Source organism: Mus caroli, chromosome 15 (assembly GCF_900094665.2).
Source record: "Mus caroli chromosome 15, CAROLI_EIJ_v1.1, whole genome shotgun sequence".
In the NCBI taxonomy this organism is placed as follows: Eukaryota; Metazoa; Chordata; class Mammalia; order Rodentia; family Muridae; genus Mus; species Mus caroli.
The window spans coordinates 41,786,101-41,810,945 of record NC_034584.1 but is presented as its reverse complement, the minus strand read 5'-3'; the positions used below and the strand labels follow the sequence as shown (position 1 = coordinate 41,810,945).

At 34.9% G+C, this 24,845-nt stretch overlaps 1 protein-coding gene across 6 annotated transcripts in view; it reads left to right on the top strand.

Annotated features, from left to right (window-relative positions):
- Csmd3 (CUB and Sushi multiple domains 3) overlaps positions 1 to 24,636 on the top strand; it is a 1,196,994-nt gene extending 1,172,358 nt beyond the window's left edge. For 3 of the 6 annotated variants that reach the window (XM_029469821.1, XM_029469820.1, XM_029469823.1), the window contains 6 exons: positions 1,988 to 2,053; positions 8,668 to 8,826; positions 14,016 to 14,128; positions 18,284 to 18,371; positions 19,517 to 19,652; positions 22,676 to 24,587. In XM_029469821.1, the coding sequence (XP_029325681.1) occupies positions 1,988 to 2,053; positions 8,668 to 8,826; positions 14,016 to 14,128; positions 18,284 to 18,371; positions 19,517 to 19,652; positions 22,676 to 22,835 (722 nt within the window). In that variant the 3' untranslated portion in view covers positions 22,836 to 24,587. Of the gene's footprint in view, positions 1 to 1,987; positions 2,054 to 8,667; positions 8,827 to 14,015; positions 14,129 to 18,283; positions 18,372 to 19,516; positions 19,653 to 22,675 lie in introns of all 6 variants that reach the window. The other 3 variants (XM_029469822.1, XM_021183659.2, XM_029469819.1) reach the window with 2 other exon arrangements.
- Positions 24,637 to 24,845: the final 209 nt, after the last annotated feature.

Below are 24,845 nucleotides of genomic sequence, written 5' to 3'. Positions count from 1 at the left end.
CAGAGACAGAGCCTTTTCCTACCCTATGCCATCTCTGGGCAATTACTAGCATTTTTTGACTCATAATGTTCCAGTGAATTCTGACTCTGTCTTCATATATGGTACTTCTCTTTGTATGCTCATGACATTTTCTTATGAGGAAACTTGTTCTATATAGGACCTAGTTTAAATTCAGTGTTATGTTATCTTGATAGTAACAGTTAATTACAACTACAATTTACTTCTACAACTTATAGCTACAACTACAATGTAGTGTGGGTTTTCTAAAAGATATTATTTGATCCAATATGGTAGGTGACATTGTTTCAATGTATCTTATTTCATAGCTTTCTCTTAGAGTTCGTATAATTTTTTTCACCGAGTTTGGTTTGGAAGTCATAAGTAAGATCTCTAGTGTTCACAATTTTGAACAGAGTCAGTGTAGCATGAGAATTTAAGTAGATCTAGGTAGATTGTACACTTGTTGCTGCTTCACCAGGAATAAATATTATTTAGTCCCGATATGCTGAATTTACCAGAGGAACACACACATTTCTCATATGAGGCAATGAAGGATATTTTCTATGTCAACACAAGCAGTTTCTTTACGTCTGTTGAACTTTCCTCTCAGACTGTCCTGTGTTTGATGGCTTAAAGTAGGTCCAAATTTTATCACTGTTTTGACTGTTTTCATTCCCTCTTTGCCAGAATGCAATCCTGTGGTTTCCTCCCGCCTTCTTAAAATACCCACTGTATAACAAATTTCTTTTTCTTTATTATGACTGTTGCTAGTATTCACTTCTCCTCTTCTATCTATGTGACCTCCAAATGGCCTTTAATATCAGTAAACAAAATCCTTAAAATGTTCTGAAGGTGTAAACTTTTGTATTTTAATGCTCTAGGTCAGTATTTAATAACATTATCTAGTTTTTGTTTTCATTATGAACTCATTTCATAAAGAAGTCATTTCACTTGGGATTTTCTAAAGATTTAGAATTCATTTGTCCTCTCTATTATCTTCTCTATGTAGTCCTTCGGGATCTTCTTTATATCAGTGCTTTCTTCTATGGAAATCACTTCCATATTAGCATTACTACAACATTCTCCTTTGTTTAGCCTTAGACTTGCACATTCATGTTTGTACTTGACATGTCTGCCTAAATCCCTCAACAACAATTCTGTCTAAATATCACTATAAAAATACAACTGCATTAATATACTTGTCTAGATTAGTAGATTTATTGTTGTGTTCCCTGTGATATGTCTGTCATAGAGTTTCATATTTTACAAATTCTTAAACAGATTAATTAGTATCCTACTGAAACCCATTGCAGTACTGTAGGTTTATCAGCAATCATTTTGTTGTCATTATTATTGTTTTATCAACATTAATATGATAGTAGAGTTCTGTTTTCCTGTGGGACTGCAGTTCCAACCTCTTCTGTTAATATTCTTTCAAAAACTGTGTCCCATTAATGTTCTTAAGGCCATGACAGGATTCTTTGGGCATAGACTGAGCAAAAGAGTGTATTTCACAGCTCCTACCCTTTCTGTAGTCTCTAGCCCCACATGTGATTTGGGGGATACATGTACATTCTTTGCTATGTCTCAAAGCTTTAGCTTTTGATCTTACCCAATTTCTGGTACACAATGTAATATTTTGGCAACTTATGAATTTTTAATATAAACCCCGTACCAATACATTTTTTGTTGTTGTTTTCTACAAGAACAAAAAAAATCCTCGGTGTCTGTGATGGCATCGACTGTTTCATTTTAGTTTTTGCCTTTAATCAAAGATCAACTGCCTGTGAGGATTAAATGAAACTTTTTGTCTCAACCACCTGTGATGAGAATAATTCCTAAAGCTGTTAATTAGAAGGTACTTTGATTGACATGGAATGGACAAAGAATTTTTAAGAAAATTAGGTGATATTTCAGACTGAAAATGATAGTGTGGCACACTGTGTGTAGTATACTGACTTGTAAAAATGCTGTTTTGTTGCCACAGCTGGTTCCAAAATATTAGTGAAAGATCCTCGACCTGCATTAGGAACACCTAGTCCGAAGCTAAGTGGTAAGTAATTCATCTGAAAGTCATGATCTCTAAAATTGATCTACAATTTTTTCCTTTCTTACTTATGTAAAATAATAAAATTTATATGACAAAATTGTTTTGCTATGTGACTTATGATTATTTTATTATATAATATTAACTTATTGCATGAAATATTTTAATATATTTTAACATTAAATATAATTATTTCTATCAAAACATTACTTATGTATCTATCTATAGATTTTTATTTTAAGTCTTTTTACAATAATAATGGCAATGATTTTTATATATAAAATTAAGAGAGAAGAAAAGACTTAATTTAAAAGATATATACCTATACAGAGGTATATATTTCAATATATTTGGTAGAAGATAAAGTCACTATCTTCTAGAATTTAAACAATTCATTTGTAATCATTTGATTTAAAAATTCAATATTAATCATATGGCCTAGTCATTAATAACCTACAATAAAATTCCTATAACCTTATGTAATTCTCATCCTAAAATTATTTACTATATCTGATATTCATCAGAATAAAGCATAAGGTATGTAGTATATAATAAGGAAATCTATTTGTCCGAACTATATCTTCTACATTATTAAGGATTATATTGTTGTTGAGAACAGTTTTAACTTCAGTCCAACTTAAGAACTTAAACCAAAGTAAAGTTATAAAGGCTATATATAGACTCAAATACTTATATTAGAAGAGAATAAATCCCCAGAGTTGATACTGTATCTCTCTTAAAAACCTGTAAAGATTGTAACAGTCAAAATAAATACAAAGATAAAACAAAATTGTAGATGACAAAACAGAAAAATTTCTAATGAAAAAAGAAACACTTTTGAAAGATTTTTTAATAAAAGAAATATGAATATGACAGATAACAAGTTAAATACATTTAAAAGTTTGGGAAAATATCAGTAACTGTCAATTTTTATAAATTATTACAAAATTATATCTTAATTTTAATAGATTATATTGAAATAAATTAATAATCATGTACCAGCATAATGTTTATAATATTTCCAAAGAGATACCAAGCCCATAATGCTCTACTGATGAAGACTGCCAAATTTTAAAGGAATATGTCAGACATCCAAGTCTCAAAGAAATTACACAAACACTGTCTTCATTGTATATGCGCCATATAATTAAAAGTACAATCAAAGACATCATGTGAGGAAGAATATTGGACCTATTGGACTTATGGATATGGATAGAATTTGAATTTGAAATTTTAATGAATCAAACCTAACATTATGGTAAAACACAACAGTTTCAAGTCATATTTATCATTGGCATATTTTATTTTACATATCCTTTAAAAGTAATGAATCATATTATGAGATTAAAGTGCAAATTTTATTATCATTATATTATTTGTTAAATAAATATTTAATATAATTCAATACCAATTCATCATCTTAAAAGATTCTCAACCTATTAGAAGTAAAAGAACTTCAAACACAGTAAAATCGATAAAAATTTAGGTTAATCACTGTGAAAATAAGAACACACTAAGTTGCATTATTTTCATAAGCATAAACAAGACACAGTAAATAGGGGTCAAAAGAATGAAAAATTAGCAGTAGGATCAAGTTAAAACCAGGGTCTAATGCCATGCTATTTCATAACATGGTATAAAAATGTTATAAAGCCTGGATACAGAATTTTAAATCAATACATACTTTTAATAAAAGGGCAGTAGGTAAGGGCAAGACATTTTAATTGCTCACTAGTTTATTATAGGACATTGCTCGGGCAGGTAGTGTGGGGGGAATAAAGGGGAGTGGGAGAAAACCTGCATCTCGCCAGAGTTCTGGTGCTCTGGGTGGGCAGACGCGGAAGGACTGCCACACTCTTTCCACACAGCCCCTGGTAGGTGTCTGGCTGTGGGAAGCCAAGTGGGCAGTCCTAGGTAACAGGTTTTCAGCATGGGTCATCCCAGACACCGCTGGATACCACTGAATAGCTGGGAACAGAATGGGGGCACCAGGGGCAGCTTGGTCAGCCCCGGGGCTGAAGGGAGGAGAGGGCAGGGAGAGAGGGGGGCACTAGGTGGTTCCCACGCCAGCGAGAGTCCTTGGTCCCATCAGTGGCTAGAGAGCAGCAAGGCTTTCCTGCAGGAGGTTAGAAGCTGCTCATTAAGGGAAAGCTTATGCCATCATTCAAGCATGATGGGCCTTGATGGGCAGAGACAGTCTATAGTTTTAGAACTTTATCTTAGAAAGTCAGGGAGAAAGAGAGAAGGTAGAAAGAAGGAGACCGGCCATGGCCACATGAAGAGAAGGGGTAAGGGAGAGAGAGAAGGAGGGCTAGAGAGAAGTGTAAGAAAGGTGAGAGCTAAAGAGAGAGAGGAGGGGCCAAGTAGCTCCTTTTATAGTGGACTGGGCTATCAGGAAACTGTGGGGAGGAGCATGTCTGGCTATAGTCAGGTAACTGTGGGGGTGGAGTCTGGCCAGAATGTCAGGAGTTTGGGACATTGTATGACTGATAGTCACACACCTCTCCTGTGGAGGCTGTGGAGGCGGTAACTTCGACAGGAGCCAGGGGTCCAGGAGACATGATCAAACAACTCAGTCCCATGTAGGTGGAACTCACCATCCATTGGGTCTCCTGGAATTCAAGACCTCTGTTTGACTGGAGACCAGGATGTCTGTGTGCAGCCCACTGTCCCACAAATCCCCCTTTTCTTTTTATAAGGGAGAGGTGTCACCAGAATAACTATCTCCTATGTCGGGAACAGTTTGATACTGAACCAAGACCTGATTGGTAGTGATTTTTGCAATATTACTCATCTGCTGCTTTAGAAAGTGAATGAGACAGGGTGCCAAGAGAAACAAGGCTCCAATGGCTAGTATGAGGCCAAGGGGAAGAACTCAGGCTACTAAGGGGTTAGAGTACCAAGGGGTAGGGGTGTTGGGAGTATCATAAGAAAACATATAGGCTAGAGGAATAGCATAACTAAGTCAGAGTAGTAAAGAGGGTTAAGGGCAAGGGTTGGGAAGGCAAGAGATTATAGAATCAATTAGTTGTTTTATGGGTAGTACAATTTGAGGGTAATAACATCAGTTTTGAACATCAATTAATTAATCTAGATAGACATTATGTTTTCCTTACTATAATGGCTTTCACAAGAGAGTTCATCTGTAGCTGGAAGTTCCCAAGTCTGTCTTCTATGGGCTTCAGCACATGTCTCGGGATCTCAGCGCACATCTCAGGAGTCTTCAGTCAGATGAGTTTTTTGGAGGAAGGCAGCTTTGTTGTCTATAGACCTCAGGAGATGGCGCTATCTAAGCTGGATCTGTGGTAGCAGGCATCATGTGGAGATAGACCTGTAGAGTAATTGTAGCAGAGGAGCAGGTCCCCGGCAGTGGATGTCTGCATAGGGTGGATAGCAAATGTTATGTCTGCAATGGTTTGCTTAGGAGCACATCATGGATCCTCGTTAGGATCGTAGAAAAGTGAGGATGTTTAAGGAATTTAGTCCTGGAAGGCATCCTTTAAGTCTGCTTTGGATGGCTGAGGAAGAAAATATCACGTTAATTGTGTATCTGGGGTAGGCAGTAACAGTTTGTCTGTAAAAGGAAACTGGTTGTTAATTAAGGATTGGATGATGGTAATCAGCCCAGTTAATTTGACCTGTGAAAGTAGATTAGATGATGTTTGAACCTTAAAGTAAATCTTGAACAAGTTGAAAGATTTCTTTTTTTGGACATATATCATGAATGCTAGAGAGAAAATAAGCATTTAAATAAAGAAGCAAGAAAATTTTGGGTTGAAAAGCATGATTTAGGTGTTCCTACAGGGGTAGCAAAGCCTCAAGGTCATCTTTGGTGGGCTTAGCTGGATGGGGGAAGGGGAATGCCACCAGGCGGTTGTAGTGTGCTCTAGCAGACAGGTCACCATGTTTCCACCCTTTTTTTTTCTTGGAAAGTAGAAGGAGATGAAAGTCTAATATTGAAGAAAAGATAAACATAGAGGGTTGAGTGAAAGTCTTTTAGCCAAGGTGGCTGTAGCCTGTTGGCCAATGTGAGAGCACGAATTTTGTCCTCTGGCCTGCTCAGACTTCAGGGAACCACACACCAGCTGGTAGAGGAAACAGTTCAGAGCAAACACTGCCATCTGAAGAGGCTGAGAGTTTAGAGCAGGTGCTGCTGAGCTGGGCTATTTCCATTCCATAGCGATTGTGAACGAACAGCAATTAACATGGCTGAGCAGGTCCGTGGAGTAGGATACTGAGCTCTTTGGGCATATGTCAAGGAGTAGTATAGCTGGGTCATAGTGTAGATTTATGTTTAGATCTTTCAGAATTCTCCACATTGATTTCTATAGTGGCTACATCAGTTTGTCATCACCCTCCCAACAATATATGAGGGTTTCCTTCCCCCCAACTTTCCCTCATATATTTATTAGCACTTGTTCTAGTCTTCTACAGGAAAATATACAAATTAGTTATTCAGCTCCAAATGCTCAGCCTTGAAAACATATAAAAGGTAACATATACACACAACTGATTATATTTAGAGATATATATGTATATATAAATACATTGATGTATATAATAACAGTCACTAAATAGTAAAGCCCATGAATTTAGAGGAAAGTGTGCAGTAATATATGGGAGAGTACAGAGGGAAGAAATGGAAGTGAGAAGCAGTAGACTTAAATTATAGTCTTGCAAAAAAAATCACTAAGAAGACTTGTAGTGATGACTTACTCCTGTTAGTTTCTTGTTGATGTCCACATCAGCCTTGGTCAGATAAAACTTCAGAATGTTCAGAGAACTCTCAAATAACTACTTATTTTTAATTTTGAGAAAGCCTAAAAGGTAGAAAAGAGTGTTACCACCTCACAAGCTAGCATAAGGGAGAAACCACTCCGAGGTTCTCCTCGCCTCACCTGATTTACAGGTACAGGGAATGAGAAGAATTTTGGTAGAATGTTGAACTCAACAGAAGAGTCTCACTGTGCAGTCTACTCGGTTCTATTTATGCTCATTGAAAACCTGACATCTGCCACTAAGGAAATTGTTCTACCAAATGAAGTAGTCATTACTACAAATCATTTGCCTTAATAAACAGCTATTTAACATTTTATATCACAGTGATTATTCATCTTGATACAACTGATATTTCTAGAATGGCTATATACCTTTTCCAAGAATTTACTAATATCTTCTCAAAATGAGGATTTTTCATTTACATATATTAACTAAGGTTCTTAGTTTATCTAAGTTTCATGAATCATTAAATCATTAAATGACAGTTGATTTTTATTAAAGGTATGGAGGTAGACAAGAATCATCACAATTAAGTCCCGGAGAAATAAGCAATGTAAAAAATAGCAATTACTGATTTTTAACCACTTACCAGAAATATCCTGTAGGACTTTTTTATCTTTTTTTTCCTCAAATCTTCTCAATCTCTTGCCCCATGCGAATGAGCTTTCTAAGGCAGATGATTTTGCTGATTACTCCTTCATACAGTTTGTAAGTACACTGTTGCTATCCAAAAGCTATCAAACTTTCTTATCATATGTCACAGAAGATCATTGAATACATAACAGGATGCCTTGATAGTGATACAGTGTAAGTAGATGGATGACTTGACAAAGACTTAAGAGAAAAAGCTATAGATAATTCATGATGACAAATACATGGTTGCTGCATCTCCTTGCACATTGCAATTATCTGGTAAGCTATTTTATCTGAATCACAGTCTCCCTATTTTATCTGAATCACAGTCTCCCTATTTTATCTGAATCACAACTAAAGCAGTAGGTAACAATTAGCTATACATTTTACTTATATTATTTAAGATCCCAAATCATATATACTAGTCTCATATTAATCACAAGGGAATCAACGTTTATAACTAAGAAATTTATACAAAATGACAGCGTTTATCAATTTGGAAGAGGGCATTAGATACTAGCAATATAGCTCTAGGGTTGACTTGCATGTTATTTGTACTTTATTGAACCAAAATTTGTTCTGTCCCATAAGAATGGGGCAATTCCAATCACATTTCTTTTATTTCTAAAAATACTTGTTAACCTCAAGCTGTCAATAAAGTGAAGCCCTGCTCTTCTTCTATTTTTGGAATAACTAAACTCAGCATTTTGTAAAAGGGACAAAGAGCCATTAACTTCAGGCTGCCTCCAGGGCCATTTGAAAGAGCAGGACAGGTTTACAGTCTCTCCATTGAAACTGTCTATAACACTAGGAAAAAAAGAAGGTCTCTGGAGACATACTCATGGTTTTGAAGGCTCATAAAAATCATTTCATTTTCATTTTGAAAGAAGAAAAAAAATTATGTTAGAGAAGAGAAATCATTAGTAAAGCATGTGATTCCCCAATTCTAATTACAATCCTCATATCTTTCCTTGTTAGGAGTCTGACTTTTCTATTAATGATTACTGAACAATCTTTGGCTTTAAAATTGTGGTTTATTCTTAGAACTTTATAATCAAATGAAGACTATTTTAAATTCTACTCAGATGACTTATGTTTAGAGATAGATCATATCTTCAATAGAGTAAAGGATTTAATCTAGTATGGGATGATCATATTTAGAGAGCATTGTGAAATTAAAATGTGCCATTTATTTAATCTATTCACAGTTCCCGATGATGTGTTTGCCCAGAATTATATATGGAAAGGCTCTTATAATTTCAAAGGAAGGAAACAGCCCATGACCTTGACAGTCACTAGCTTCAACGCCTCTACTGGCAGAGTCAACGCGACACTGAGCAACAGCGACATGGAGTTGCTGCTTTCAGGTATCAGATTCAAATCTAGCAGAAGTTAAGCATCCTGGCTTTCACTTGATCATGGCCTACTACTGTGAGATATTTCTTATATTCAATTTTAAGGAAACGTATAATTTATTAAGAAACAAGAATTTTGAAGGTTTAGATTGGTGAGTGGATATTGCTAAATAATTATAAACCTAAAATTGTGAATTTAAGTGACTTTAAGACTGTTTCCATGTAGAGATAATTACGGATACTCTGCTGAACTGGTACGCTCATTTGTTGAAACAGATTTATGGTATTGTAAGTAAGAGATATATATTGTAATTTCTTTTAGTATATAGCATTCTTATGAAATTATTTCTAATAAATTAATTTGTGGTATATGTAAAATAATGTTATTAAACTTGAAAATATTATATGAAACACTGCATATTATTTTGCATTGTTATAGCATCCCATAAAGTGAATTTATCAGAATTTAGAATACATTACATTTTTAAATATGGAATAAATTTGAAAATCTTAATTTGAATGAGATGTATTTACATTCAATTAATGATTAATTTAGCAAGCAAATACTTAACAGTTTTCCCAAGTTAGCAAAAATGTATCTTATATATCTTTGTTTCTTAGTAATTTCTCCAAATAAATCCCATTAAATTAAAAAATGTGTGAAATTTTATAATAATTTCATTAGCTTTCACTCATTATATTGAACAATTATAAACATTTCCTACAAATATTAAATTTTAGTATCCTTATGAGTTTTTTTATTGATTGTAATATACTTTAGATCAAATTTTCTATTTCCTTACCTTAATATTCTCAGCACAGTCTTAAGGTCCCTCACTAATAAGTAAGGCAGTAGGCAAGTCAACAATAGTCAAACTTTAATCAATAGTCAATCATAAAAGGATTGTTCACTTTATTACTTATCATGTTCTTAACACTAGCCTATTCCAACTCTCAGAAGATCCAGTTAAAATAAAAATTATAGGTCTTTTTGTTTCTTGTATTTATATCATTCCCATGTTTATTTACCATCTTGAGCTAAATTCTTAAATTTTAAGGTAGAGCTCACATGCTTTTTACTAAATAGATACTTTCTGATAGACACGGAGTGAAACAACTCTTCTATTACAGCCAAAATCTTATTACATTTCATCATATATTTTGCTTACTTGTGGATCATATGAGCAACTTTTAACCTATTGAAAAAGTTTAAGCATAGAAAGCACATATAATTATTTTTGTGGCCTTCTAGTCTGCTTCAGTTTACCTTGGATGCCAATTCTACAACTAGTCCCACAACACCCAGAGGAAGCTCCAATCCCAGGTGCTCTAACACAACAAGGATTATAGAGTCTAGGTGAGGAGGACACACCATCTATACCAACACCACCAGGAGTAACTGAGACCAGCAGGCTCAAGCAACACAGAAACCCTTACTGAAATGACTTGGGTTCTCTCTGATCTCCACCGGTTTACATTAGATGCAAACTCTGCAGCCAGTCCCACAACACCTAGAGGAAGCTCCACTACAAGGCACTCTAACACAACCAGAATCCCAGGATCCCAGGATCCCAGGATCCCAGGAACTTGGATACACCAGGATCTCAGGGTCCCAGGGGCAGCTTGACTGCCAGGAACTCTGACACACTCAGGATCTCAGGAATCACAGGATCACTGAGACAGCAGGACTCTGAGGAATTCTGACACAACCAGGATCCCAGGAAGAACAGGTTCCAGTCAGATATAGCAAGGGAAAGTAGCACTAGAGATAATCAGATAATGGGAGGCAAGCATAAGAACATAAGCAACAGAAACCAAGGATACTTGGCATCATCAGACCTCAGTTCTCCCACCATAGCAAGTCCTGGATACACTATCACATTGGAAAAGCAAGACTCAGATATAAAATCACTTCTCATGACTATGATAGAAGACTTTAAGAAGGACATAAATAACTACTTTGAAGAAACACAAGAGAACACAGGTAGAAGCCTTTAAAGAGGAAATCCCTTAAAATTACAAAAATCCCTTAAAGAATTACAGTAAAACACAATCAATTAGGTGAAGGAAATGAACAAAACCATCCAAGATCTAAAAATGGAAGTAGAAACAATACAGAAATCACAAAGGGAGACAACTCTGGAGATACAAAACCTAGGAAAGAGGTCAGAAGTTATAGATGCAAGTATCACCAACAGAATACAAGAGATAGAAGAAAGAGTCTCAGGGGCAGAGGATACCATAAGAAAACATTGACACAACAGTCAAAAAAAAAAAAAAGTGAAATGCAAAAAGATCCTAATCCAAACATTCAGGAAATCCAGGACACAATGAGAAGACCAAACCTATGGATAATAGGTATAGAAGAGAGTAAAGATTCCCAACTATAAGGGCCAATAAATATCATCAACAAAATTATAGAAGAAAATTTCACTAACGTAAAGAAAGAGATGCCCACGAACATACAGGAAGCCTACAGAACTCCAAATAGTTTGAACCAGAGAAGAAATGTCTGATTTGAATAATAACCAAAACACCAAATGCACTAAACAAAGAAAGAATATTAAAAGCAGTAAGGGAAAAGGGTCAAGTAACATATAAAGGTAGACCTATTGGAATTACACCCGACTTCTCACCCAAAACTATGAAAGCCAGAGAATCCCAGGCATATATCATCCAGACCCTAGGAGAATATAAATGCCAGTCCAGGCTACTATACCCAACAAAACTCTCAATTACCGTAGATGGAGAAACCAAGACATTCCATCACAAAACCAAATTTACACAATATCTTTCTACAAGTCCAGCCCTTCAAAAGATAATAGATTAAAAACACCAACACAAGGAGGGAAACTACAATCTAGAAAAAGCAAGGAAGTAATCTTCTTTCAAAAAACCCAAATGACAATTGCCACACAAACATAATTCTACCTCTAACAACAAAAATAACAGTAAATAATAATAACTTTTCTTTAATATCTCCTAACATCAATGGACTTAATTCCCCAATAAAAAACATAGACTAACAGGCTGGATACATAAACAGCATCCAGCATTTTGCTGCACACAGGAAACACACTTCAAAGACAAAGAAAGACAGCCACTATCTCAGAGTAAAAGGATGAAAAACAATTTTCCAAGCAAATAGTCCCAAGAATCAAGCTGGAGTTGCCACTATAATATTGAATAATATCTACTTTCAACCAAAAGTTATCAAAAAGGTTAAGGAATGACACTTCATATTGGTTAAAGGAAAAAAAGAAATCTACCAAGATGAACTGAATTTTTGAACATCTATGCTCCAAATGCAAGGGCAACCATATTCATAAAAGAAACTTTACTAAAGTTCAAAGCACACATTTTACCCCACACTATAATACTGAGAGGCATCAACACCTGACTCTCAGCAATGATCAGATCATAGAAACAGAAACTAACAGAGACACAGTGAAACTAACAGAAGTTATGAACCAAATGGATTTAAGAAATATCTATAGAGTGTTTTACCCTAAAGCAAAAAATATACCTTCTTCTCACCACCTCATGTTACTGTCTGCAAAACTGACCATATAATTGGTCACAAAACAGGTTTCAACAGGTAAAAGAAGACTGAAATAATCCCATGCACTCTAACTTATCACTATGGACTAAGTCTGGTCTTAAATTCCAACAAAAAAAAATGGAAAACACACATACACATGGAAGCTAAACATTGCTCTACTCAATGATAAATTGGTCAAGGAAGAAATAAAGAAAGGAATTAAAGACTTTTTAGAATTTAATGAAAATGAAGGAACAATATACCCAAACTTATGGAACATAATGAAAGCAGTGCTAAGAGGAAAACACAATGCTTTGAGTGCCTCCAAAAAGAAACTGGAAAAAGCGTACACTAGCAGCGTAACAGCACACCTGAAAGCTCTAGAAGAAAAACAAACAAATACAACATGAGTAGATGGAAGGAAGTAATTACACTCAGGATTGAAATCAACCAAATAGAATCAAAAAGAACTATACAAAGAATCAACAAAACCAGGTCTTGGTTCTTTGAGAAAAATCAGCAACATAGATAAACCATTAGCCAGACAAACCAGAGGGCACAAAGACAATATCCAAATTAATAAAATCAGAAATGAAATGGGAGACATAACAACAGAAACTGTGGAAATCCAAAAAAATCATTAGATCCTACTACAAAAGTTTATACTCAACAAAGTTGAAAGATCTGGATGAAATGGACAATTTTCTAGACACATAACAGGTGACTAAGTTAAAACAGGATCAGATAAACAATTTAAACATTCCCATAATCCCTAAAGAAATAGAAGCTGTCATTAATAGTCTCCCCCCCCCCCCAAAAAAAAAAAAGCCCAGGACCAGATGGGTTTAGTGGAGAATTCTATCAGACCTTTAAAGAAGACCCAATACCAATAAACAGGCTGAGAAAGAAATTAGGGAAATGATACCCTTCACAATAGTCACAAATAATGTTACAAATCTTGGTGTGACTCTAATCAAGCAAGTGAAAGATCTGTATGACAAGAACTTCAAGTCTATGAAGAAAGAAAGAAAGATCTCAAAAGATTGGATTGGCAGGATTAATATAGTAAAAATGACTATCTTGCCAAAAGCAATATGCAGATTTGATGCAATCCCCATCAAAATTCCAACTCAATTCTTCATGGGGTTAGAAAGAGCAATTTGCAAATTCATCTGGAATCCAGGAACACCCTCATAAAAGGAGCGGGAAAGGGAATAGGATAGGGGTTTCTGGGGGTTGGGGGAGACTGGAAAGGGGATAACATTTGAAATGTAAATAAAGAAAATATCCAAAAAAAAAATGAAAAAAAAATTTTGACTCTTGCAATACCCAAGACAAAAAATTAGCATCTAATTTATTGTTACAGAATACATTAAGAATTTAAACTCCTAGTTTGTACCTTTTAATTTGCAGGTCTGGGTACAGGAAGAAGTAACTTAGTTGGCACTAGCATTTAGGGAAGTTAAATATTCAGATAAAATTTAATTTGTCATTTCAGATGAGCAACAGGTGCATATTGCAGTCATACACATTCTATGTACAGACACTGTTGACTTGAGGTTTACCTTATTTCCATTTCATAATATAGCTAATAAGTTATTGGTAGTAAGATAAATTATAACTATTTAGAAACTTAGAAAGATGGTTTTGTGTTTTGCAGGGGTATACAAAAGCCAGGAAGCGCGCCTAATGTTACATATATATCTTATTAAAGTGCCAGCACATGCTTCTGTGAAGAAAATGAAGGAAGAAAATTGGGCCATGGATGGATTTGTAAGTGCAGTTCCTTAAAGTCACCCTGCTGATCTTGATGGCAAATGTATAGATTTTTTTTCCAGAAAAGGAGTTTTTCCCAATTTAGCTAATTTGAACATATATTTATTCATATAATCTCACATATATAACACTATCAACTTAAAATAAGCTCAGCACTTATTAAATTTTATTACAGTAGTCTTATTTCTGTGGTATGACTAGTCATGTAATTATTTGTGTTTGTATGGCTTTGTTTGTATGCCATACCTTTCATTTCATCACATGTATGTTTATCATCAATAGTGATAAAAATGTGGATGAAGAACAATTTAAGGTCAAGTGTGTTACATTTACCATCTTACCACTCACAAAGCAGAAAGGTCGTAGTCCAAGATAAACCTGTGATTAATAATGAATTCCTTTCTCTAAGTCATTGTGTGTGTGTATATGTGTGTGTGTGTGTGTGTGTTTGAGTGTTTCCAATTTTGATAGGACCCAATATTTAATGCATATACAACAAATTTAAAACTGGATCAAAATGTAAAATTAAAGGTGTCCATTAATTGAAGTATTGATTTAGAATATACTTTTAAAAATATAACACTCCCATAATGTAGTAGTTGACACTCTAAACTACATAAGCCCCTATTCCTAAATCCTTATTGGTGGGAAAATGTAGCTGTAACTAGGCACAGATGTTTCTGTTTTTCTTTTCTTTTTTATTCTTTAATCTTTTTTTTTACAGTACAGATTTTATTCCCCTCACAGTCCACCCTCTGACTGTTCCACATCATAGGTCTCCTGACCCAGTCTCCAAAAGATGTCCCAACACCCCCATACACACTCCCACCCCACCAAACCTTCCCACTCCCTGGGACCTCAAGTCTCTTGAGGGTAGGTGTATCTTCTCTGAATCAGTCTAGACCCGGCAGTCCTCTGTTGTATATGTGCTGCAGGCCTCATATCAGCTTGTGTATGCTGTCTTGTTGGTGACTCAGTGTCTAAGAGATCTCAGGGTTCCAGATTGAGACCGCTGGTCTTCCTATGGGGTTGCCCTTCTCCTCAGCTTCTTCCAGTTTCCCCTAATTCAGCTACAGGGGTCACCAGTTTCTGTTCATTTATTGGGTGTAAATATCTTCATCTGACGCTTTCAGCTGCCTGTTGGAGGAGGTCAGTCATGATAGGCCCATGTTTGTAAGCACACTATAGCATCAACAATACTGTCAGACCTTGGGCCCTCCACTTGAGCTGGTTCTCAATTTGGGCCTGTCATTGGGCCTCCTTTTCCTCAGATTCTTCATTTTTGTTCCTTCAGTTCTTTCAGACAGGAACAATTCTGTGTCAGAGTTTCTGACTGTGGGCCGGCAGGTCAATAACATTCTGGCTCACAGTGTGGAGGTGGGTGCAAAGTTGTCTAAAAAGGATTTATCTGAGATGCTTCCATTGTAAAGACAGCCACTACATCTTCACAATATACCATCTGTCTTATTTAACCACTGACAATAATGGAGGTTTCTAAAAATATTATTTACATCAATAAGACTTAATCTTAAAATTCAATTCATTGAGTCCTTGCAAAAGACAAATATGTGAGATAAGATCATATTTTAAAGTCTCTAATACTATACTGATAGGAGTTTATGACAAAAGATACCCCTTAGTAGAGGTAAAAAGAGTTGTTGAAAGACCCACAACGTGAGGACTCCCCCACGTTCTGACTCAGGAGAGGCGACACCCCAAATCACACAAGAAACGGTCTTGCTGCAACTGCAAGAGGATTTTTATTCGAGAGCGTTCTCGGGCCCATGGTCATACACCACGCAGGGGTAGAGGACTATGGCGCCCCGAGTAGCTGTATAGGGGGTATTTAAAGGAAGAAACCACAACTCAAGGAAGTGGGGAGGGCGTTGTTGGAAAAATACCAAAGATACCAGTTAAGAGTCACAAGGAAGTGTAAAGTCACAGGAGTCACAGAGAATACCTGGTAATTGTTTTGGTTAACTCTCAGTTTCTAAGAGCCCCTAACAATAGCACATTTGCATGGCAGTTTTCAGCATTGGTCAGGGTGACTTTCTTTGAATGAACACTCTTTGAACCCAGGAAGCAGGTAGGTGGAGGAAGGAATGTTGCTATCAAGGTATGATTAGCATACCTTGGAGCAATGAGTCACAAAGGTTACATTCCCAAGCCTCGACCTAAAGGCCTAGAATTTTGTTACTTCTTCATTGTTTTTAAGGAAAACACTGTCCATCCAGGTTTTGTTTTGTATTGTATTGTTTGTATTCTCTATATTTGCAGAGTTGGGAAATTATAAGTCATCATTTTACTTAGGTTGTTGAATTATATTAAAATGAGGCTCATTCATTCATTTTATGGTGAATATATAATATTTTTTAAATAAATACTACAATTCTAATTAGCATACTATGCCAGTAGTATAATCAGATATATTGACCTTATCTCTATGCTACAATTTATAAGTTATTTCTTTTCTTTTTTATTAGCTATTTAATTAATTAATTTATTTATTTCAAATGTTCCCTTTCCTGGTTTCCCTTCTGGAAAGCTCCTATCTCATCCCCCCTCATCCTGCTTCTATGAGGGTACTCCCTCACCCACCTACCCACTCCTACCTAACTACCCTGGCATTGCCTACACTGGGGCATTGAGCCTTCACAGGACCAAGGGCCTCTCTCCCCATGAGTTTTATGACTTATTGCCAGTTATTAGTTCAAGTTCAGAAATAAATTCATGTGACCCATTAATTACTGAATAACTAAACTGCATCATTTCCTATTTTATGTATTCAGGGAAAGGTCAAAACATATTTGCATCTGTTAAAACATGATTATGAGTATATACATGTAAAGAATAGATGTTAGACAGCTTATAAAGAACATTAAAAATAACCAATAGAACCCAGGCTACAAGAAAATTCTTTCTCCTGGTGGGAGTTAGGTGAGGGATATCTGCCTGAGGTCAGCTCTACTCTGGGTCTGGGGATGAAGGAGCAGTTACTACCTGGAAGCCAAAGATTTCACGGATCAGAACACTGCAGTGCTCTCAAATATACTGATGTATGTTGATGCTTCTATTTCTACTTGCTTGGAGTTAGCTTCACACTTGCACTTATCGGTTCTCAGCTTCACAAGTTGGTGTTATAGGTGTTCGTTACTATGTCCCATTAGTTGGGGTCATTTTTAACAGCTCAAATTTTAACATTTTAACCTATTCTACAATTAATCAAGTTTTGAATATACATTGGTGAGATTGATTATATGTCCAGATAGCTATAATAACTAGAAAACTCACTTTAGAATAATTTCATCACTTCAAGTAGGTATCTCCCAGCTTATAGTTCTCATTTATTTCTCTCAGCATTCATCCCTGCCTTAGACTTAAGCAGCCAATAATCTATTTTCCATCTCTGTAGATTTACATAGATTAATTTTTATGAGTGAAATGATATTGTATATGTCTTTTGGTAAGTAGTCTCTTACATTTAATCTAATGGGAAATATGATCTTTATATCATAGTATTTTATTAGCCAATTATCAGCCTCACTATGGCTCTAAGTGAGGCTAGGAAAAAACCCAGCCAGATGAATAAAACCATCTTCTTTCTGTGGCATCTCTGGAGTGGAAGAAGGGCTAATATATTTGGGTACCTAATTTATGTTTAATTTTCATTTACTTGTATCAATGTATGCCTGAGAATATGTATGCACACCACATACAAGCTGCTTCCTACAGAGATGCAATAATGATGTTGAACCTCCCAGAGCTTTGAGGCACAGGTAGTTGTAAACTTCCTACTATGGGTACTGAGAACTGAATCCAGGTCCACTGGAAGGGCAGCTCTTAAATGCTGAGTCATATCTCCAAACTCTGATTCAATTTCTAAGTGATCTTATACTTTGAACAATGTACTCTTACCCTATAAGAGCTTCATAGAACTGTGGAAGAGTTTACCAATGTTATAATTATTTAAAATTATAAGTTATACCTTTGTGCTTATAATTGAACATTTTCTTCAAGTGCTCATTACATAGGAGGAATAGAAAAAACCCAAAGGCCAGCATTCACTTTAGTATGTATGAATATTTATTGAGGATTAAAAAATAAAGACTGTGGTCAGTCTTGATATTTAATCAGAATTTCAAATATTTTCAGGTTTCTGCTGAGCCTGATGGAGCTACTTATGTATTCCAAGGATTTATTAAAGGCAAAGATTATGGGCAATTTGGACTACAAAGACTAGGTAATATATTTGATTTTTTTTATTTTTATTTTCAAGTAGTTCATTTGATACTGTAGCCATTATAAAAAGATAAAAATTCTGTACATTTTGCACAGTTACAATATCTTGAATTATGCATTGTCAGGACTATATGGGTAGCCATTTTAACACATTTAAAGAATAACCATATTCTTTCAAATATTACTTCTTTATGTAATAACTCTATACAAAGCTTAGTTTTTCATTATATCTGTCATTAATATAATAATCTGTCTTGCCCCTAAGCAAATACAAAGAAGAAAAAGTGATATAGATAACATGGAAAATTAAACTGTAAATTAGTTTTACCTCATCTCCTGGGAACTATACTACTTCTTTTCAGTTGGAATATTGGAGCAATTTTCTTACTTCTGAGAAGATATAGTGGCACTATGAAAAACTTTAAAGCCTAGAAGGAAAAATAACTTTGAGGAATTGGTCCCTTTGAGAGCTTAGTTCTTCTTACATGCAAAACTTTTTCTGTGCTAAAATGTACAATGTTTTGTAGTTTTCATTTGTAATTATGCTAATATGGGCACAATAATTACTGATACTTTTATATTTATAAACACATAGCTTTGGTGTATATATTGCTGAAGTACACTGTCTCCTGTCATTAAACTCTTGTATGAATATATAAACAATGAATTATTACTCTAAAAGCTATCATTTAACATTTATTTTAACCAATCATGACTTTAAACTTTTATATAAATATACGCAGTCACCGGAAAAATATTTAACTATAAGATATCACTTTTAAAAAGTAAATAATATATTAACTCTCTAAACAAAACATGCTTTATCATTTAGCATAATCTATTAAAGATTCAATGGCATGGGACATTTTCACAGTAATCTCACTGGTTAGAGGGTGTTCAGATGACATGAATGACTGCCTGCCTAAACCACTACATTTTTTTTAGACAAATGCATAAAAAGACTCAATTTCCTTAAGTGAAAGAAGTCATTAGCTGGTTTCTCTTCTTCGTTTTCATCCTAAATTTTGGGAAGCCTTATTTTTCTCACTTGAAAATTGAAGAAAATGATTAGTTTTTATGTATAAAATTCAGTTATAAGCTTGAGTTGATTGTGCTTCAATGACTTATTTGTGTTTATTCCGTTAGGACTGAATACTTCAGAAGGGTCAAATTCTTCAAATCAGCCTCATGGTACAAATAGCAGTTCTGTGGCCATTGCGATACTTGTGCCTTTTTTTGCACTTATATTTGCAGGATTTGGGTTTTATCTTTACAAACAAAGGTAAGATGTATTACTTCAGTGGCAAAAACAAAAACAAAAAAACTTTGCACAAACTTTCAATTCATACCATTTCTACTGTATTACTTCAACTCCACCTTTCCATTTCATGTATTGTTAAAATCGATATGCTGACCTGAAACCCTCTCTGCTTCTATCACCCATTGCCATATGTATACACCTCAAAGGTAGACTGCGTGTGATTCTAACTAACACTTGCTCAGCTTGGGTTTAAATTTCTTGTCACAGAACTTATTGCACATGTTATTTTTATATATTAGGTATGTTGATACTTTAGAGATATTGAGTCTACATTCAGGTTTAAATTGTAGAGATATAAACTACTGCAAAAACAATGAAGAAAACTATGAAAGCCAGGCTCACGGGCAGTGCTGAACCGTTTCACCCTGGCTGTTTTGCCTGGCTGTTTTAATCTATTATTCATCTTTGGATGTTTGAAGATTATGCAATAGTTATGTTTGTGATAGACCAACTAAATAATAACACATATGATTGTTCAGTCACATATATTCTATAGAATACAGACATTGTGAGGAGCATTATTTTTAATTTTGCACTATTTGAAAAAAATCCCTTATCAAGTAAAAATCTGCAGTCAACCCAATAAATCCATGAAATATATTTACGTATATTTACACCATTACACACTTATCTACTTAAGTAAATTCTCTTCCAACCTGACATTTTTTTTTGTATATCAGTCTGTGCTATCTAAAAAGAGAGTCCATACACACACACACACACACACACACATACACACTCACACACACACACACACACACATGCCGCAGACCCTTTTGGTCCCTGTCTGCATAGAACGGGTCTCTGGTTGCAGGTGGACAAGGAGTCAGCGAATGAATGACAGACAGAATCAACACGAGAGATTGTGTAGAATCTGAATGTAATTTTTCAAATTGAGCATCAAACTTTTTATACAGAAGAAAATAGGGAAGTTAGGTGACACATCAGCAAGGTACAAATGAGGTTACTGGATGCTTAATGACTCTTACACAAAACAGAGGAATGTAAACACAAAGACTGGCAGGAACTGGGCAATAAAACAACTGAGACAATGTCAGTTCTATCTAAGGTCAACTATAGTCTTAGAAGCCAGGTGTGAGGTCCTTACACTCCTAGGGCAAGGGCTTCCACACCCAAGTCAAGGTTCTAATTAGGTAGTTCTACTCTAGCTAACCATCTCATGAATAATGCAATACTCTAAAACCACAGCCTGATCTACTTCCTAAACCATTGTAAATTCCTGTATATGGAAGCGACTTGGCTTTTATTCTAAGTGATAGTGTGGGGGGACTTTCTACTAATAAGTAATGTAGTCTGCCATACATAACTATAATAAGAATTCTAAACTTACTTTGCTAAGCTTGCCCTGAGGTTTCTAACTCTATGTAGTAGATAATAAAGCCTGATTTCTTTCACTATCTCTCTTACAATACTAGAGGCAATTCTGAACGTCACTGAATAGGCAAGGTTCTTACTGAATTCCAAGCCCAGTAGAAAATTTACAGTTATGAAGCCACAAAAAAAGTGATTTGTGGTTGGGGATCACCACAACAGGAAGAACTATATTAAAGTGTCATACCATTAAGAAGGTTGAGAATCACTGTTATAAATTCATTGTAACACAGACATAAATACACACATATATGTGCACGCACACATGCAAACACTCACACTAAAAATGACTGGGACCTTTTAATGTTATCCTATACATTTGTTCAGGGATGCCACTTGGGACTGGAAAACTAATCAGAGGACTTGTTCATAATGAAGATTTATGCCCACTTTTTTTTTAACATCCATTAATTGCTTGTAATTTTTACAGGGGGTAAGGTAAAAATCTTCGGAAAATTTCTATATCAGCATTAGCATGTCAACTCATTATTTGCTCTTGTTTTTGTCAAGCTTAGAGTTGAGATTTCATGAAAGTTGTATTTCCTGTTATTTCTAGAAGATACTAATATTAGGTACCCTGGTCTTATGGTCTCAAAATCTTTCTACTTCATTTCCATTATTTTCCCTGAGACGTAGTAGTAGGAAGTATGGTGTAGACTTACCAACTGGGTGGGGCACCTCAGTGACTCCTATTTTTTGAATTTTGAGCATGTGTTGAACTTTATAGAACCTATTTACCAATAAATTTTTTTCTTTTACTGATAAAGGAAAAAGTCCTTTATTCTAGACTTGAAGCTTTTATATAATACATAGTTTAAATATAATGTCTTCTTTTCTGTAGCTTTTTCTTTTCTTTTCCTTTTCTCTTCTTTCCTTTCCTTTCCTTTCCTTTTCTTTCCTTTCCTTTCCTTTCCTTTCCTTTCCTTTCCTTTCCTTTCCTTTCCTTTTCTTTTCTTTTCTTTTCTTTTCTTTTCTTTTCTTTTTTGTAATTTATTCTTTAAGCTTTTATGACAGTCCAGACTTTATCATCCCTCAGTCCACCCTCCAACTGTTCCATGTCCCATACTTCCTCCCTACCTCGAACAGGATGTAACCATCCCCCAATTCCCACTCCACCAGTCCTCCAAACTTCCTGGGATCTAAAGTCTCTTGAAAGTTAGGTGCATCTGTTTACCCATAATCTTTTTGCTCTATCTCTTCAATTTACAAGAATAAGGACTCTATGTACTTTGAAAATATAGTATGTATTCAATGTTGAGAATGATGCTGGGAACATCAACATATACATAATAAGTGATAAGTAAATTTATGGTAATGAAAAGATACACATTGTGCTTTATGTTGTGTATAATCAGTAACTTTTATTTTTCAAGAAAATTTGAAAGACTCAATATTATTAATTTATGTTAATATGGTTCTTATATGTGATATTTATAAATATTTACTAGGCTTACAATTTCTTATTTAACACTTTTAAGTGACATTATCCCCTACTAGTGCTAATGAAAGCATATTATTTGAACACTAGTCTGCTGTTTCTAGAAGTGCCCTAACATGAATCTATCATTTTTTTGTTGTTGTTGTTCTAACAGGACTGCACCCAAAACACAGTACACAGGATGTTCTGTTCATGAAAATAACAATGGCCAAGCAGCCTTTGAGAACCCCATGTATGACACCAATGCCAAGTCTGTGGAGGGGAAGGCAGTACGATTCGACCCCAACTTGAACACAGTTTGCACAATGGTATAACACGGCAACACATTGCCTTCTTCAGAATCCTGGAAATCGACACACTGAACAGTGCACTTTTAGTTCACTGCTAAACAAAGCACACTTTTCAGGACTTGCTGGGTCACCTTTTCCTGAGGAATGATAGCGAAGAGTGTTTTTTTCATAAACTGGATCAAACTCTGTCTTCATGTTTACCATGGAGAGTTTTACAGAAATCGGGCTGCACTCTGGGAGTGCTTAATCACAGTTTATTTGCTTTTTTTAAAAAGGAGATTATTCTAAAACATAAACTTATTTGCATATATTGGAGGAGCATCCACTATCAGTATTTCTGTGCTTTATAAACTATATTAGAGGGACTGGGTTTAAAAAAAATGATATAGGGTAGAAAATAAGAGCTATACTTACCGGAGTCAATAGATCACTGGCTTCTCTTTGCTGTCAAAAGCTACATTGCACCCACATGTCTGAAGTTCACACCACAAATCTGCAGTTCATTCTGTTTATCCCAGGCATTAAATTCCTAATTTCTCTAGATATTTAAGAATGGCACACACTTTAAATATTTATGAGTGAATTGATGCCACAAAAGTAATAAGATTGCCCACCTCAATCTGGCATTCTGTGTTAATAATACAGATACTATTTTTATAAAATCATTTTCAAGTTTCTTCAGACGGGAAGGTGATTCTGTGACCTTTCTTATTTCCCTGTTATCAAGGAAACAGTTTTACCTATTGAGCTATAAAAAACTCTTTAGATGTTTGCCTCAATATTCTTTGTCATCTACAAAGTATTTTGGCTTACAAAAGTTCTTTGTAAAGATGCTTATTTTACAGTTATCTGACACAGCAGCTTGTTACCAACATTTCTAACCAAATACTACAAAGGTTTTGAAAGTCCTAGTAGAAAAAGTCAAATATGTCTGCACTTAATTTATGTCTGCATATTCTTCTAGCTGAATCTTTGATTTTACTACATTTGATTTTTTTTTAGTTTCCTTGAATAAAGAGGTACAATATACTCTGATCTACCCCTTAATATTGAATAAAAGAACCAAGAAGAAGTTCTTTCAGATCACCAATATAAAATTGTTTCCCAAATATATGTGTTTATCAAATTTTGACAGGTTATGAATGTTCTGTCTATACCCTATTTTTAAGAAGTAGGTATCAGGTACAGCCAGTGTTTTCATTGTCTGATTAAAACAGTTTATATGTTGTTAGCTCATTTAAAGCTACATCATGCTGTAGTGTTGGCATTTTTAGTTAATAGGGCATTGTCCTCCTTGTATATGTTTGTCATATTTCATTTCACCAAATAAACACATACTCATTGTGAACTCTCTGTTGTTGTCCATTTCAAGTCTGGATTGTTCTGTGAAGGGTCTCACTTTTGTATCATGAGACAAGAGTGCCTATGAGAAACCATTGCACCTGGGAGCACTGCTTGGAGCTATCTCTACATTTAGTGAATTTCTTGTAAAACACTTTGAGATACATTGTTTTGGAAATTCATACAATTTTCTCAACATTGTATTCTACTGACAGGATGCAGTTTTAAATTTTATGCCATCTGTTATTTATTCTTGTTTATTCAAATGACTGCAATAACAATGTTTCATTCACTAATGTTAAGGTTAATATGTTTAAGATCTTGTTTAAATGATGTTTCTTCTGCAACTGGCTACTCCTCTTATATTAATGCATACACTTTTGTAAAGAAGTATATTTTTATGATAAAAAAAACTTTGTAAAAGTATGATGTAAATTTTCAGTGCAATGTAAACAAATAAAAAAGGATAATTGCTTTTGTAAAATGTGTTTTCTTTTCAAATTCACCTATAGCTGTTCTGTTTATAAAAGAAAGACACAGGCCCATTTTCACTTGGTGCTTTTAAAAATGTGTACCAATTACATGTCACATTACAACAAGTAATAAAATGTTGTTTCTCCCTCTTAACTCCACTTACAAATGTGATAGTCTTTAATAGTCTTTAAAAGCATTGTTGCACTTTTTGTATGCTTA